We start from the raw sequence: 18,031 nt of genomic DNA on the forward strand, positions 1-18,031 counted from the left end.
CTCCTTTTCAAACAAAAGCATCTCTTCTGGTCTTCCATGTTTACTCTTTTGTAAATAGGGCTCTTGTTTTGAAGTTCACAGGAAGTTTTGTCAGTAGCACAATGGCTGGCCTCCGAAAATCTCTGAAATGTCGGCAAATTCAGTAGAACAAAAACAGCTTGGAGTGGGGCTGTTCATTGACTTAAAGAGTAACTAAACCCCAAACCCACTTTTTTCTGTTGAATACATGCGTATTTGTGTATTAAGTAGTGCTGTTTATTAAGCATAGTCCCACTCTTCACATTTTAGTAAAAGCATTTCAAATTTTAATTTTGCATATTTACGTAGTTGTAAAATGTCAGAGTTACTGGCCACTAAGGGTTGAACGCCCTTAGCTATTACAGCTATTACAAATTTGTTATTGGCAGAAACGGATTCTTTAGATTGCCCTGCGTCATGATTTTCAATGGTGGTCCCGCCTCTCCTATAAAAGCTGAGAGGAGGGAGGAGTATTATCCTCCAATCACAGCCCTCAGTGAGCATTGATTGACAGCCTAAATGAAGAAGTCCACTGTGTTCATGTGAAACAGACCATTGTCCCGGTGATGTTTGTGACTCTGTGCTTCTTTAAAGAGCACATTCTGGTCTAATCAGATAGTTCATCAAGTTTTGTGTGTATTTACAGACACATCTACTGTATGCTATTTGTGTATTCCCGTCTCTCTCTGCGTGTGGGCTGATGTGTGTACGTCTTATCGCTATGTGTGTGAGGTGGAGGGAGAGCAGGACTGTTTATCCCTGAGTGATGTCTGTCAGGCTGTGTGTGACCTTCACGTTGTGATTGTGTGTGCCTGTAGTTGTAGAGATAAAGCTCAGCTTATGAACTCGCTGTGTGTGTGTGTACGGACACATCATTATGGGCATTACTGTCTGTCTCTGCACATAGCAGTGTGGGCGTGTTTTACTGCTACAGCTGTAACGTCCATAATCAAGCATTTTTTTTAATTTCCCTCCGAGTGGCAGGTCAGCAGAAAGCAGGGGTTTAGTTACTCTTTAAAGAAAAAAGTAAGCCTTTAACATCATGATGTTTTATTGAATAAATTGGAACATTATGGGATTAGGGGGGTAGTTTTGGCTCAGTTCCAAAGTTATTTAAGTGTTTAAATGTTTGGACATTACCAGCAGGGTTCAACAGTGGCTAGTATTGGGACAAAAATGTTTTATTCTTTAGATAAATGACATATGGCACATATCAAAAGTACTTAAAGGGGACATATTATGAAAAATCCACTTTTGTAGTTTTTTTGACCACACATGAGGTAACTTGAGTGTCCATCGGCACAGAAAATGTAAAATAAATCCATCCAGTCGTTTGTTTGTGGTCTGTGTAAGTCTTACAACACAGAGAAAATTACACATTTGTGACGTCACAAATGAAATCGAGAAAGAAAAACCCTCCCTTCCGTTGGTAATTCCACCTATGGATTCCACCCCCAACCTGATGAAAACTTTTGCGAAAGTCCGCCATTGTTTGTCTTGCTAGCAAAGGAGTGATGGCTGCCGGTAAAACTAAATACAGAACTTTCCTGCTGCCGGTGCAGCGCCTCCACAGTGAACGTACACTGTATGTAAGCACTATTTGTTCATGCGGAGGTGTACTTCGCTCTTGTGGTTTGGCGCATTGGCGAACCTGTTATATCGCCTCGTATTGCTGATCTGACATGTTTGTGACACAATGTGACACAGCGATTGGAACAAAATAATTATCACCTTAAATGCACTATTCCTGTAGTTAGAAGAGCAGAGGAGGAGGAGAAAGTGACTCAGCAGCTTAACACTCCGGTGAGAATTTGAATGACTGCTGCTGTAAGACCCTTTTGGCTGAAAACAATAACAACATTGTGTGGATAGCAAAAATAAAATTGCTTTGGTGATCCCTGATCACCCTGTAAAAGAGCTAGACATGAAGGGGTTTATTTTCCCATCTGGACTTAAGCATTTTTTTCCACGCCTGCAGTTACGTGCTTCTCTCCTACACATATTCTCCGGTCCAGGCTCCTGACACGCCTACCGCACGTAAGTACAGCAAAACCCTGTAGTCTGTGAATGAAGGCGGGTTAAAGGAATGTTAAAGGATATCATTTCTTTTGGGCTGTCTAGAAATCACGGAACATGGAGTTTCCCCAGCGCTTGTAAATATCATTGAAATTCGTGAAAATGATAAAGTTCACTTTTATTTTTAAACACCTTCATTGATAAACAATGTAACAGGTTGATTTAATCAGATCATTGATCAGATTATTGCAGTGTGAGGATCGGCCGCATTCTTCTGTCCAACTCACAGTTAAAATCTCTCATCATCATCATCATCATTATCATCATTGCTGTAAAGCGTGACCGTGTTAGATGCACTGGAGATATGAGGAAATAAGAGCGTCCTGCTTTATTACAGAGGGATGTTTGCAGTGAAACAGAACTATTGGCTTCCATAATACACAGTTTTAAATATAAATTGTTTAAAGTGACCTGAGCTGAGCCTCATTAAAATATGTGTGGGAACAGTTTCTGGTTCATCCTTATCTGCATATAACAGATCGTTTCACTCTGTAGTGGATCAAACTGTGACTTTTACGTTGGACATAGTATGAAAATAGTTGAATCACTGTGACCAACGTGGACAGAAGTCTGCATCTGTCAGTTTTAATTAATCATCCAGCAGCAGCTGAGTGATCACAGCTGCTGCTGCATGACGCACGAGTCCATGTGGCTTCCAATGTAACTAAGTCCATATTTCTATTGCAATATAATGTTTCACCTTATCGAGACGCTGCACTTATTCTAGAGATTGAAGCACGTAAGAGGAAAAGGACTTATACACACCGGAGAATGCCCGTAAAGCCAGATTTGAATGGGAACACCCACATTTCAGGGCTGCTCCACCCACAGTGCGTAACTGGGAGGAAGGCGAACTACAAGATCTGGTAACCAGAGAAATGATAAAACTAATAAAATGGTTTAATAAAAAAGAAATTGTCACTCAATTTGAATAAAACACATGTAATGTTGTTTAGTTACTGTATAAATAACACAAGTTAAAATAGACATGGATGGTGTGAATAATGAACATTTTAAAAAAAGTAGATTTCTTGGTATCATAAATGATGAAAAGTTTTATTGGAAGGCGGACATAACTGGACTTGATTTATATAGAGCTTTATCCCCACACTGAAGCAGTCTCAAAGCACTTTACATATCAGCTCATTCACCCAATCACTCTCACATTCACACACCAGTGGGACAGGACTGCCATGCAAGGCGCTAGTCGACCACTGGGAGCAACTTCAGTGTCTTGCCCAAGGACACTTCAACACATAGTCAGTTACTGGGCTCGAACCCCCAACCTCTCCATCAGAAGACAACTCTCTACCACCTGAGCCACGGTTGCACATGAGACATTCATTCCAAAATAATGAGAAGCATTGCAGAATGAAGTAAAGTCAATCAGGTCCTGGAATATAATCACTTCACATTTTGTTCTGTTCACTGATCTCACCATATCAAAGTTACTGCACTGAAAATCGGGTCATTAGTTACAAATCAAGTAAACACTCATTGTTTATTCTTCACAAAGCAGGCCACAGGGATCATACAAATCCATTATTCTTACAGTCTCATTTACTTAAGTGTGCTGATCTGGTAGAATTTCAAATGGCTCAAACAATACACAAAGCAAAAAACAACCAACTGCCTCTAAATATTCAAAATATGTTCACTGTAAGAGAGAAGGGCTATAACCCAAGGCTCACACTGATTTCAAATCTGTTACCCTGCATACAGTAAGAAGGACTTTTGTATTTCTGTTTTTGGTGTGAGGCTGTGGAACAGTCTGAATGTGAAAGTGGTAAAAAGAAAATTATTTTCAGTAGGTGTAGGAATTGAGACATATTACTGCATTTGTATGTGTGCTCGTCTGTGCGTGTGTTTCTCAAATATCTCTGCAGATCAGGGTCAGACTTTTTTAAACTAATATGACACCATAGCCCCTCCCCCCTCTGTTCAGCGCAGACATGGACGAAAAACACACATATTGACCAATCAAATGCGGCTTGAAGAGAAAAAAAGAGAGAGAGAATCAAAGCGCTTCCCAATCAGGAGCCGGCTCACATCGTTCACGTCAAATAGCCTGCTCTCAGAGCCGGTTTGTTAGCGACCACTAGAATGAGTTACTACTCAACGTAAGGCTGTGGGTGTATGTGTCTGTGAATGTGTGTGTGTGTGAATCTATGTGGGTAAGTACACGTGCGGCAACATGGATGTTCTTGCATGATGTGACATGCATGCTGATTGAATTACTCCCATTTTGTTACATGCATAAATATTACATATATTTAATCATTTACTGTACAGTATATGATTAAAACGACCCTCACTTAAACTAACCCTCACCATTACTGAACAATTTCTCATTCTAATAAAATTAACAACAGCCGTCATTCTCTATCTACCTCATCAATTTCTGTCTTAAAACTAATTATTTAGAACTTAACATGTTTGTTTAAACATACTAAGGGTTTGTGTTCAACACCAATGCAACATCTCAACCATGATAAACAATTCATACTTATTACAATATTTGACCAAACATATCCTTTAATTATCCACAAAACAGAAATCTAACCAGATTTATCCTTCAAAACACTTTCAAATATCATGCTGTTGCATTGCTGTTTTTGCTTTTTCCCAATGACTAAAAAAGGCATCGGTAGTGGTACTTTCACATTAGTGTAATGGGGTTCAACTCTCTACAGTGTCCTTGCTAAAAGCCAAAATATATGAAAACACAATCGTTATCACTCAACACATTTCACAACAAACTTAATTGTCCCTGACATCCCACCTTCAAACACAACCTCATTTGGCCATCTATGAAAAAGCTACTTAACCACTTTTCTATAGCTATACATACTTCTTACGGACACTGAACTAGTATAATTGTGATAATTGTGGCAATGAAGTGATGATGATGATGAGTTGATGATGTTGGAATATTGATGATCATGATGTAATACTACAACTAGTTATTTATAATATTAAAAACAATCATGATGTTAAAGACAATGACAACAGATACAGTTTTTTTTGTTACTTCCTTAATTGTTGTTTATTTCCTTTTTCCTTTTGGAACTAAAATTGTTCATGTCTGAAATTAAATATTACATAATATAACAATAATGTTCCGTATCTGTTCACAATTTTAGCTTATTGAAAAAAGAAGCAAAATAAACTGTAATCCTAAACTTTAAGATCAAAGAAAGGAGTTCAAGATTTGGGAAACCCTGATGGGCTGGTTTCAGACCAGACACTGTGCTCATCCTGCAGATAAGCAAAAAGAGAGTGATGAAGCAGGAATATAACTACAGTCCTGTCTATTTATTCACACAGCTGTTTGCTCATCAAAGGAGAAGGTACAGCGCTTGTCATCTTTGAATAAATGGACTAAAATGGTAAATGGACTTGATTTATATAGCGCTTTATCACCACACTGAAGCAGTCTCAAAGCGCTTTACAGCTCATTCACCCATTCACTCTCACATTCACACACCAGTGGGACAGGACTGCCATGCAAGGCGCTAGTCGACCACTGGGAGCAACTTTGGGTTCAGTGTCTTGCCCAAGGACACTTCGACACATAGTCAGGTACTGGGATTGAACCCCCAACCTCTCGATCAGAAGACGACCCTCTACCACCTGAGCCATGGTCGCCCGTGTATAGAAAAGAATAGAAAAGAAAAAGTCAACACGTGCTGACAGAAACCGAGCCAGTTTGTTGCATAATGGATGCTTGAAAATTAAGGGTGACAAAGACACTTTGGTTTACTATAGGTGGGTGGAGGTCCATGGAGACTGTGCAGATTTTATGTGGCTCTGGTTTCCACAGCGTGATTGAGGATTCTCTGAGAGGCACTTTACAACTCTTGTCAATATGTAGTGACACTGCTTTTAAACAAAAAGACATTTCTTCATTTCTCCATTTTACATTTCAACTGAACCACTGCATTTGCAGAAATATTTCGTCGTATCTAATAATAAAAGCAAGAAATGTCTGTGCGTGCGTGCATGTGTGTGTTTGTGGAGTGAATTTCTCCCCTTCTGTTTGACCTAAAACTTTGTCAACGGGTTCCAAATACCACAAGTATGTGCATCTGCTACGTACTGAGATGTACTCATGCTTGCTGGATTATCCATGCACAGAGATTGCTGCACTGATTTTAAAACATCACATCACTCGACCATTGATAAAAAATCGACCAATGATTAAAAAAATATGATTGTCATGATCAGATTTATATGAATACAAGAGCTTAGTATTGTAAAGTTACATTAGGTTAACTGTTATTTATTGCAATGTATATTATAATCATGTTTTTTGGAAAATATACTATTCCTATTCGTATTGAGATTGCTGCATGAGACACTATTACTTACTCAAGTTGTTGACTGAGATTGTCACTCAGATTGCCTATGTGGTACCACAACCACAAAGACAAACATTTTAATAGCACCTTAGCATCTACAATAAACAGCACTAACCATAATAACACACACACACACACACACACACACACACACACACACACACACACACACACACACACACACACACACACACACACACACACAATTGTGAGCCACATGATTTATTCTGTCTGCTCGCTAAGTTACATCTGTTTGTATAATAATTATTAACCTTGGATGATAACCACCCCTGCACTAAGAAATGTTAAGTGCTAAATAACTACTTTTATTTGTACGAATTTATGTGTCTTTTATCAGATTCTACCTAAACCGCAGCATTGGTACAAACTTCATCAATTTATGATGCACATGTCCCATAGAATTAAACCAGGGAAATCACACACACTATTTTACTTTGCACCTGCAAATAAACCCCTTTATAACACTACAGAGTACAGAGTATGTACACCTCTTTGTACATCCAACCTTCAAACACATACTCATTTGGCCATAATTGACAACTCTACTTAAGCTCCCACTATATGAATGCATACTTCCGATGGGCACTGTACAAGTGGTTTTTAAATGTGCCAAGTAAAAATAATTTTTTTCTTTTATTTCCTTATACCATTTTAAAGTAAAATATGAAATACCACAAAGTGCTGCCAAAATGATTTTTGTGGTTTATTGGATATAGTAGGCCTATTGGTCAGAGTCAAATTATTTAAAGTGTGGACAGGTGTGTTCTTCTTGGTGGAGAGGAGGGGTACCATTGCGCTTGGGATTGCACCCAGCTCATTCAGCTGGATCAAACATCTTGTGCCTCTCTGTGCAGTGTCAGCTGTAGCCTTTACGCACAGGTTGTGCACAAGAAAAGAGAGATAATGATTCACGTCTGCAGCTGTAAAGATGAGAACTTCACCTCTCAGCTGGGAATTAATTATTTGCTTAGACATGGCAGGCTAATGCCAACCTGCTGCTGAGCCACATGTGGTTCATGGCACTGAAACCTGATTGAGAATTCCTTTTACAATTTGAGATTCAAAATGACTGCCATCACATGTTATAAGCATGGGAAAAATGTGAGCCCTGAAAATATTGTAGAGTTTCAATGAATTTGTGTAATTGGAGGAACTGAGATATCCACGGTGAAATTATTTGGTAATTTACACAATTATTCATGTTTTCTCTGTCACTTTCACTTTCAACTGCAGGCCGAAATGGAGGCTTTAAAGGGCTGAATTTTGCTCCTGGGCCTAGACTTTTAATGTTTTTGCAAGTTAGTAACAATAACATTCTTCCTATTTTTTCGTTTTCTTTTTATTTCAGGAAAAGACAGCAGCACCTTGACAGAATCTGAGATGCCCCCGAGTGTAGACCCTCCTGTAATGGAAAGCAGCTACCTTAACTTAAAGGAGCCTGGAGTGAAGGGGGTTGGGGAGCACCTGGGTTCAGACCTTTCCAGGCCTCTGGACAAAACCGACGCTGAGAGTAACAAAGGCAAAAAGAGGCGTAACCGCACCACATTCACCAGCTACCAGCTAGAGGAGCTGGAGAAGGTTTTCCAGAAGACACACTACCCTGATGTTTACGCCCGTGAGCAGCTGGCACTTAGGACAGAACTGACAGAGGCTCGTGTTCAGGTGAGCATTTTAAATCCAACGCTTTATTGAGATGAGCCAACATCCACTCTAATTTACAAGGCTATAGAGTTACTCATCAAACCTGTCATAGTATTCAGTTGAATATAAATGTTCACCTATCTGACCTATCTATGAGATATAGACCCGTAAAGAAGTGTCTGTTGGCTCCTATTTCAGTACAAACATGAGATGATTAAATGTATTTTAAATGCTTATCCTGTTGTTACATTGGAAGCGCTCCTTGAGTTTTTATGTTTGCATGCTAATGATCACCTGGGAAACTGAGAGGGTGGACACGTTGACAAGGACTGATTGCTAGGACTAAGGGAATCCTCTCTGAGCTCTTACATGGTGCAGGCACTGCACAAAGGTCAAGGGCCAAGGATTTCTACTCAATGCTGCAATGTTCAAACCACTTCACTGCTACACACTGAAGACAGAAAACACATGGAAAGCCATCAAAGCTATTTGGAGTGCAAATAGAAAAACACTTTGAGATGCCAGTTTCAATTTCCAAGCATGAACCAAGATACATTCATGGACAGAACACTGGTCCGGTGCTTGTGGTGGTACAGAAAATGATGCAGTGCTCTCACACAGGCTCATTTATTTCCCAGATGAAAATAATTATTCCTTCTGCCAGGCACACAAAAGGCTCCGTTGAGTAACTATGAGGTTCAACCCAAACTGTAAATATGAGCCTTGTGACAAGTAAACCCTGCAATTTCTACTGAAGGTCCACCCAGACAAAGTCCAGGGATGTCCAATTGTTGAATTGCAAGGGACACTCAAAGCTTTCCAAGCCATTGAAGTATCCCTTTCATCTTCAAAACAAAATAAGTTTCCATCTAGCGCACAGATGTGTCCCACAGTTTCATCCTCAGTTTGATGTTGAATGCCCTCACGTAGCTGTGCCACAACTATCTATACTAATCTACTTTAACTGTCTTCTGCTGCCACAGGTTTTAAGAGCACAATTGACTCTCAACCTCAGACATGATCTCCAAACATGTTGCAGACATTTCATGGTGGAGGTATGAGTGATTGGCTTGACGGTTTCAGTGGTCCTGGGTACTGGATCTCGCCGTTCTTGTCTTTCTTTCTGCCTGATGGCTGTGGGGCATAAATAAAGTTCATAATTGCTCTGTAAGCCACATTGTGCTGTCAGCATCTTAGGCAATTACTATATCACCGAAAACAATCTGAGCTCCAAAGCAGCAAGCCACCTTCCCTCCAGATGTCTCCTGGATAATGAAAACACAAATAAAAGTTTGAATTTGTTAATTATCTGTCTTACGGCATCACATGCAGGATGAGTCAATGATTGCTGATTGAGATTCTGTTTGAGCAAAGACATAGCTGGATTTTTTTTCTCAGTGACATAGTTTGGGAATCAGAGACACGAAGAGGCAAAGGACACATATGACTTCATAATGTTCCTGAATGATCTCTCTGCCAGACTATTCGGCTTCGTCCCATTCATACGGCTGTTCAAAGGGAAGACTTAAGATCTTAAACCCTCTGTGAGACATAACACTCAGGGACTGAAAACCAGAACAACAGGGACTATGCGTGCTCATGCATCGTATGCATCTATTGAAAAAGATTCCTTGAGTATGAAACGGTTGAATTTAAAATTGTGCATTTGTTAGGGAGTGGTTTGAAATTCAGTGCATAGGATGGCGTGTAAAGGTCCCATGTGTGTATGTGTACGCCTGCTCTCAAACACATGCCTCACAAAAGGTCAGAAGGGTTAGCTGCGGAAAGCCAAGGGCTTAGGCATCAGGAAATTAAACATGAAATGAAAACAAGCTCCAGTTTAACATTCTCCCATCTCACTTTTCAATATCCACACTTCCCCTCACAGACTTACAAAGGAGGAGCAGGGAGGGGAGAGACACAGGGAAAGGGTCGACATTGGGGACAGGGACAGAAAAAACAAACTATTCTGAGAGCTGGCTTTAAAGTAAGGAAGAGGAAAAAAGTTTAATCAAATTTAACGAGATGAGTATACCTTGGAAATTTTAAATAAAACTAAAGTTTCCTGATATTGAACAGAAATGTATTACCAAACCATATTTTATTAGTGCCCTAATTTTGAAGATTATGCCTTACAGATAATCAAAACCCAAAATTCAGTGTCTTGGAAAATCTTAATTTTACACAAGATCAATAAAAAAATTTATATTTTAAACAAAAAATATAAGCCTTCTGAAAGTATGTTCATTTCTATGCACTCAATACTTTGGACCTTCTTTTGTAACCATTACTGCATCGTTGTTGTCATAGGCTGTATGCCGGATGTAATTTCTACATATTACTCCGCAGCGTACTAATGAGTGAGCGCATAGCCCTCAGTGCTCGTGCTCTGTACGGACCTGCTTGGAACAGGTCACAGGAGTGGACTAGAGTGGTCTCACTTGAACAGGAGAACACGCAGACGCTTATAAGGTATGTAGGGCCCTATAACTTCCACATTAAGGAATCATTTAATCGGCCATTAAAAACTGAATGCACTGAAAGTGACATAATGTGAAAGGGGCCGTTCATTAATTGCCCCACCTCGCACTTTGTTGAACATCCTTTCTCACAGAGCTAAACATGTCGAATGGGCCACCCGCAACACCGACGAAACTACATATATGTAGCTGCTAAGATTTAATATTTACAAATTCCTATACAATTGCAGCTTTAAATATGTGTTTCACTATGATGATGCAGCTCTTTTGATCCGTCAGCATCAAATTACACGGTACAGTAACACTGCGACTGGTGTTTTTAGGAGGTCTTTGTAGCTCCTGCAGCTCTGCTCAGCAACAACTTCAGGTTGCTGCGACGCAACAAACAGGGCGGAGACGTGTTCGTCTTTCCTTCTTGTCTTGTCATTGTTAGGTTACGTTTTCAGAAAATCCTCTAATGCAGAAACCCGTCCATCGTCTAATGTCAGCAACATAAACCAAGGTGGTTCTCAGTGGTCAAGGAACAGCAGAAAATGGAGTTAAAGGGATTAAAAAGTTGTAACTTACTATGTACAACCATGCTCTCATAACAAGCAAAGAGACCTCAGAGCTTGTGTCTGTATCAAATTACGTCTATTAGCAGTCTAAACATAACTTCCATGCAAATTTACTAGTCTGAAGTTTTATCAGGGCTTAATAGATATAGATAATAATTGCCTATATTTATTTATTTATTCATTTATTCTTTTTTATTGAACATACATTGCCAATTACAACAGTTTACATTTCCAACAGATAAAACACAGTAACTAAGGATAAAAGAAAGGAGAACCAAGAAAATGACACAATGCAAAAAAAACAAAAAAAAAAACAGCACAACATTTAGTGATCTTCAGGTTTAAAATGTTTACAGAATGAATGTACATTTTAACAGCTTTTTTTGTTTTTAACAAATTTTATGGTATTGATTGATGCAAATTGATGCATCTCATGTTCAAAATGGTGTCCGTTTGGTTTTGTCTGTGCCCATTTTGTTTTATGTATATGGTATTTTGTTAGCATGATTATAGCCTGTATCAGGAGGAAACGGTTTTTTGGAATTATAGTATTTTCAAAATAAAAAATGATGTCACTGTCCAGGAGGCCAACCACCTGACCTGTTTTGTTATGAATACGTTTCTTATATGAGATCAGAAGTTTTTGCTGTAGGTGCAGTGATAGAACAGGTAGATAATGATTTATCTACTATCTACTACTATTTTAGTTAAAGAAACTTCTTTAACTTTATTGTAGATACAAAGCCTCTCACCAACCAGTCACGTCCTGCTCCAGTTTGTTTCTCTGATGAATTCCAGAGTGAAGTAGCGATTGGTCTTTTAATAGGTTGGATGAGGTTCCTGATGTATTTATTGGTACATGTTTTTTCCATAGTATCAATTTCTCTAAGGTATAATTGGTTCTTAACTTTCTGTGTTAGATAATTGAGAGTTTTTTAAGAGTTGTTACAGACTTTTTTATATTCAATTTGCAAGATTGGAAGATCATATATTGCAGTGAATATGGAAATATTTGCCCTTGTGAATAGACCCATGCCTCATGACCCCACAGCTCACGTGATCCACAGGGTCCTCTGCCATGTTGGAAGAACAAGGCATGCAGGAAACATTTTGAAACCATAGACTGTATATAGGGAAGCAGAGAGCCCACAGCGATGGTAAACTTTTGCGCTGTGTTTGGTTCTTCTAACTGGATTATATAAGACTGTTCATTGTAGCCATGTTGTTTGTTACCTCGATGAAGGTCCTTTGACTGAAAGCTTGGGAAATGAAATTATTTAATTTGCATTGATCCAAGTGTGCAGATCTATTTTTCACACAAATTTAGGTCATCAATACAGTAGCTCAGATTCTGAAAAATAGAACTGAGTAAAAACAAATCCTTGATAATTTCATTTACACACAGCCAGAGATAGATGATGACTTCTAATTTTCTTATGTTAAGTCAAAAATGTACATATAAACTATATTTAGTTATGTATTACCCCTAGCTGGTTTAAAGAGGCATCATGCAGAATCATGAACAGGATCATACCTTTAAAATTTTCAGTCATCTAAGCATAAAATTGGGTAGAAATATTTGGAGCACTTATTCTCACAGAAAGTGTCACAAATAGGGATTGTGGATGAGAAGGACCCAAGCGCAAAGACAGAATCAGCCTGCAGGCAGGCGTAGCATTCATAGTAGGAGTCCATTTTAATTATTTAAAAACCAAAATCCAAAGGAGGCACGACGAAAACCAGGGAGCAAAATTGTTGGGTTGGCTAAATTTGATGGGTAAACTGGGAGGCTACATTGTGTTTGACACTGACCCAGACACTGACCCAACCAGTGTTTTGTCTGATTGCTTTCAATGAACAATCGTTCATGTACTAAGGGCAAATGTGAACTAAACATACGGAATTTCTGCCTGAAGACCAATAATGACATGCAGGAAGCAATTCTGTCCTATTTGTGCTTGGATCAACTTAAAGGAGAAAACCAAGCATACAGACACAGTTGGGAAAAAAGCATTTGGCTGGGAGCAGTGTTGGAGAGTAACGCATTACATGTAATGACATTACGTAATCAGATTACAAATTATGACTAACTGTAAAACATTACAGTTACGGTTTAAATTGTTGGTAATCGGATTACAAATACATTGTTAAAATCAATGGATTACACAACGTTACTTCTCAGTTTTGCTGGTTTATTCACTCTCAACATGGCAACGCAATGCTTTTCCCAGAAGCCCAAATGTAAATATGAAAAAAACCTATTTGCATCTGTCATTCAATCTAATGATGTTGTAAAACAAGCAGCAGGAGATAGACATGGAACAGGAGGCAGAGAACCGGTAAGAATGCGTTTGTTGCTCAATGCTCTGCAGCACACAGAGCACGTATGGATACTGAGATGATGGTTCTAAAAAACTTGCTCCGTCTGTAAATACTTTAGATGTTTTCAGATAAATATTAAAGGCACACAATATTTTTAAAGACAATGTTTTGACCTTGTAGATTATTGTTATGCTTAAATTGAACTGTTCTCGAAAAACCAAAGGTTATAAACTAGTCACTAGTGGATTTGTTGAATAGACTAGTAGACTTCACACATTACGTTTAAAGCAGATGATTATTATGAGTATTAGTTATTATTACTGTGAACAATGTCACCATCAGCCCCGAGAATCTTGTATTTACAATAGTTCTCTTCATTCTTCTCATTGATAGCTACAAATTACATTTTTGGGCATGTAATCTGTAATCTCTAACTGATTACATTTTGAAATTACCTTCCCAACACTGGCTTGTTTGCAAATTGTTTTATTTCAGATTAGCTGTATAGAGCACAGTTTTAACTTGAAACCTTAGAGTCTGCTGTATTGCTATTTCTTGTAACAGGGAAATATAGTGTTAATTACATGCCCCTGAGAGAGATTATGCATATATTTTTCTCAGTGAAGTGAAAATGAACTTGTTGAGTCTTTCTTTGGCTTGGCATAGCACTTGGTTCATAGTACTCTTTATTTTATTGACCTCCTTTACCCTTTGCTTTCTCCAAAGTGGGATGAGCTGGTCTGTCAGTAGGTTTCTGCTAATTAAAGACGAAAAAAAATCTGGGGAGTAATCACAGAAAAAATGCTCACGTACATTGAATTATGTATCCCAAAAACACATACACACGTGTATGTTCTTGGTCGAAAGTTCAACATTACTGCATGAACTGTACAGAGGGATTCCATAATGTATCCTGCTGTGCAGAAATGTGGGAGAAAGCACACCTTTCTGTGGGTGATTTATGAAAGGCTGCAGACCCAGATGTGGATCTGTCGACACTGGCAACCTGAAGGGAGGCAGACGCCCACATATCAAAGGCGGGGGCTGAACCACGCAGCACCAGGGACACTCACCATTTTCATATCAATAGCTCAGAGTGGACAGCACTTTAAAGGCACATCAAGTCTTTAAACTTGGCTGAGAACTTTCATGTGCAGTAGGATTTATTTGCTTTTCCATTTTCAGTTTACATGGTTCAGCATCTTGCTTTGTCGCGCTGAGGATGAGGATGGTCAGCATTTTCATTTTTACAGAATGACACTTGAGTTTGCACCTGATATGAGAGTGTAGATATCTACGCAGGGCTCTACACTAACTTTTCCAGTGGGGGCACTGGTGTGACTAACTTTCTCAGTTGGTCGCACCAGCACAGAATTTGGTCACACCTTTTTTGCCTTTTTTTTGAGCGGGGGTGGGGAGAGTGTACAGCATAGCCATGCATGCTAATGAATAGTTTATTTAACTGGCGTACCGTAGTTTTGTATGAAGTGAAGATTGACAATGACTCGAGATATATTTGCTAAATGTTTTAATGTTTTAGTGTCAATATTAAGTTTTTCTGCAACAAGCAGTGGCTGAAATAACAGGTAATTTTTTGTATATATAAATAAATAAATATAAAAGATATAAATCTTCCCCTGGTCAGGGGTCTGTAACCTTTACTCTACAAGGAACCATTAACCTCATCTCACCTGGATTAAAGTCCTCCTGGAGCTGAAAAATACCTTCTTAATGAAGACAATACAGTGTATTAAATTATATACAGTTAAAATTATGTAGAATAATGTTTAATTTAATTTGATGTAATTTATATTGATCATGTAAATGAAAACTTAAAAACAGTAAATGAAATTATTTAACATCAAGAAATAAAACAGTATCTTTCATCTTCAAATTCTTACACATCTCATTTTACATGAACACAATGTTATATAAAGAAGTTTTTTTAGTTCATGTATTTGAAAAGCTACAAAAAGTAACTTGAATTTGATAACACATGATCATGTGATCAACACATGCTAATAACTCATTTCTTGCCACACATTAAACATGCATATTTAACCATCACATTGGTGGTTAAATTAATCTGTTCCCACACATTTAGAATCTCTATTTTCTTCCAGAACAGTGTTTTTGTTGGTTTAGTTATTTACCAGGGATTTAAAACTTAATATTAGTCACAGGAAAGTTGATGGTCTGTAGATGTTGCAGGAAGTGAAGAAGGAAGGTGCTGAGTCATTGCACAACATGATTTTTTTTAGGTTAAAAAATTGTTATATCTTGATTTTATTTGTCATTAATCATTAATAGTCTCAGTAAAAAAAAACAAGTATTTATTTATATATATATATATATATATATATATATATATATATATATATATATATATATATATATATATAAATGTCTTGAGAGAACCACAGCTGAACATCTGGCCTGATATCATAGTCCATCAGTTCTGGTCCCTCCATGCTGATTCTGATGAGTGTGTACGCTCCATCTCTGCGCTTGGCACGTTCTTCCTTTTTACTGCTGCCCTCAATGTGAGCGCGCTCTCAGTGAAGGACTCGTTATGTCTGGCTCTGTTCACGGACCGCGCGCACTCCAAAGGAGCACATTGGTGTTTATACTCTGTGTATTCACCGTAGCATTACCTGCAGCAAAGTTGCGTGAGCGCACACCGTCTCCTCACCCGCTGCACTGCGGTCAAACCAGCCTCCACTCAGAAATCTTCGGTCAACCTAGCTGCCAGCCATTTTGTAATGCCTGTTTATAGACGGTTTTACGGTAATCCTGCATTGTGGAGAGAGAGAGAAAGAGAAGTGCACACTGTGGGACGTGATGAAGTGCTGAGCCGCTCCGTATAAAAATAACGTCACCCTATACGAACTCGCACGGATGTGACCAGATAAAATTTTCACTCGCGCACACTGAAAAAATACTCACATATGCATTTTAGTCGCAGTCTCGAGCCCTGCTACAGTTGAAAAGGTTTACTTTGGGACTGACTGGTGTGTATTATGAGATGATCTTATGAAGCCCTTTTTTACTTTTACAGGTGTGGTTTCAGAACCGCAGAGCCAAGTGGAGAAAGCGGGAGCGCTTTGGCCAGATGCAGCAGGTTCGCACACACTTGTCCACTGCCTACGAGCTGCCACTTCTCTCTCGGCCTGAGAACTATGCACCGGTAACGCAAATAACAAACACATTCTCACCTGAAGCCGAGAGGTGTGGTTTATGAACAGTTTAGCAAACAGATGTTTTGTGTATGGCACAACAAATAATACACCTTTTATTTTTATTTTTACTGATGTTATGCTATAATCAATTTGTTACAGTTTTGACAGTTGACATCCAGGTTACACATAAATAACATCTGTTGACTGTTTTTGCTACACACAATATGTAAGATCTTCTACTTAGTAGTTCGACTGTAAGAAGATAAAGTTCACATAAAAAAAATTAATAAATAATAAATTAAACATCAATAATAATCATAATTTCCAAGACAATAATATCAAATAAACAAGGAGATGTAGGACAGTTTTTTTTTCCCTGAAAGAATTTGCTCCCAAAATAGACACTTTGTATCTCACCATCAAACAAAGTACCGGATTGTATGGCTTATTATGGCACAGGCTGACATGGTGATGAACTGTTTAATTATTTTGCCACTAATCCCAAAACTTGCACTAGTAATTAGAAAACCACTTTGGATTGATTGAGTAAACTGGACTAATTAAATTTAAAATTGAAAACCTGCTGGTCTTTCATGGTAAACTGTGTTTATAATCCTATCTCTCTCATGCTCTTTAGATTCAGAACCCCTCCTGGATTAGTAGCAGTGGAGCATCTCCAATACCTGGCTGTGTAGTTCCCTGTGACTCTGTGCCATCCTGCATGACTCCTCACCCTCATGGAGTTGGGGGTGTAACTGACTTCCTGAGTGTGCCCAGCCCTGGGAGTAGCCACATTGGACAGACACACATGGGCGGGCTGTTTGGGGGTGCTGGGATGGGCGGGGGAATTAATGGCTATGATCTAAATGCTGAGCCGGATCGCAAGTCCTCTAGCATAGCTGCTCTGCGTATGAAGGCCAAGGAACACAGTGCGGCCATCTCCTGGGCTACATGATTTCACATCATAGCTGCATCTTGGTTGTGCCGCCATCAGCAAGAACTTTGGGGAAGAGGATTTTTGTTTTGGTTGCAGAGGCCACTCTGACAGCCTACACAACCAAGATAACTGTGACTATGACTGTTAGTAGATGCTGAAAATGAAAAATACTGAGGGGTCACTAAGTTATCATTTTCACTCTTGAACTCTCAGGTTTTTTTTCTCTTTTCCTTTTTCTTTAAAATCAAATTTACCCTCAAAATGTGGTTAAGTGTCAGCAATTAATGATAGTGGTCTTTATAAGGAAAGGCATTTGGAAACATCTGTGAACATCAGCTTTAAACATATATTTTTTTAAGAGGTTGATCTTGATTCAAATTACCTGACTCGCCATCAATCAGGTCAGAAAGTGGATCTGAATGTCTTGTCGTGAGTGTTT

At 38.7% G+C, this 18,031-nt stretch overlaps 1 protein-coding gene across 1 annotated transcript in view; it reads left to right on the forward strand.

Annotated features, from left to right (window-relative positions):
• alx4b (ALX homeobox 4b) overlaps positions 1 to 17,610 on the forward strand; it is a 35,797-nt gene extending 18,187 nt beyond the window's left edge. The window contains exons 2-4 of the mRNA XM_028449025.1: positions 7,825 to 8,138; positions 16,535 to 16,663; positions 17,293 to 17,610. Of these exons, the coding sequence (XP_028304826.1) occupies positions 7,825 to 8,138; positions 16,535 to 16,663; positions 17,293 to 17,610 (761 nt within the window). The remainder of the gene's footprint in view (positions 1 to 7,824; positions 8,139 to 16,534; positions 16,664 to 17,292) is intronic.
• The last annotated feature ends 421 nt before the right edge of the window (positions 17,611 to 18,031 follow it).

The sequence above is a fragment of the Gouania willdenowi genome, chromosome 6 (genome assembly GCF_900634775.1).
Source record: "Gouania willdenowi chromosome 6, fGouWil2.1, whole genome shotgun sequence".
Lineage (NCBI taxonomy): Eukaryota > Metazoa > Chordata > Actinopteri > Blenniiformes > Gobiesocidae > Gouania > Gouania willdenowi.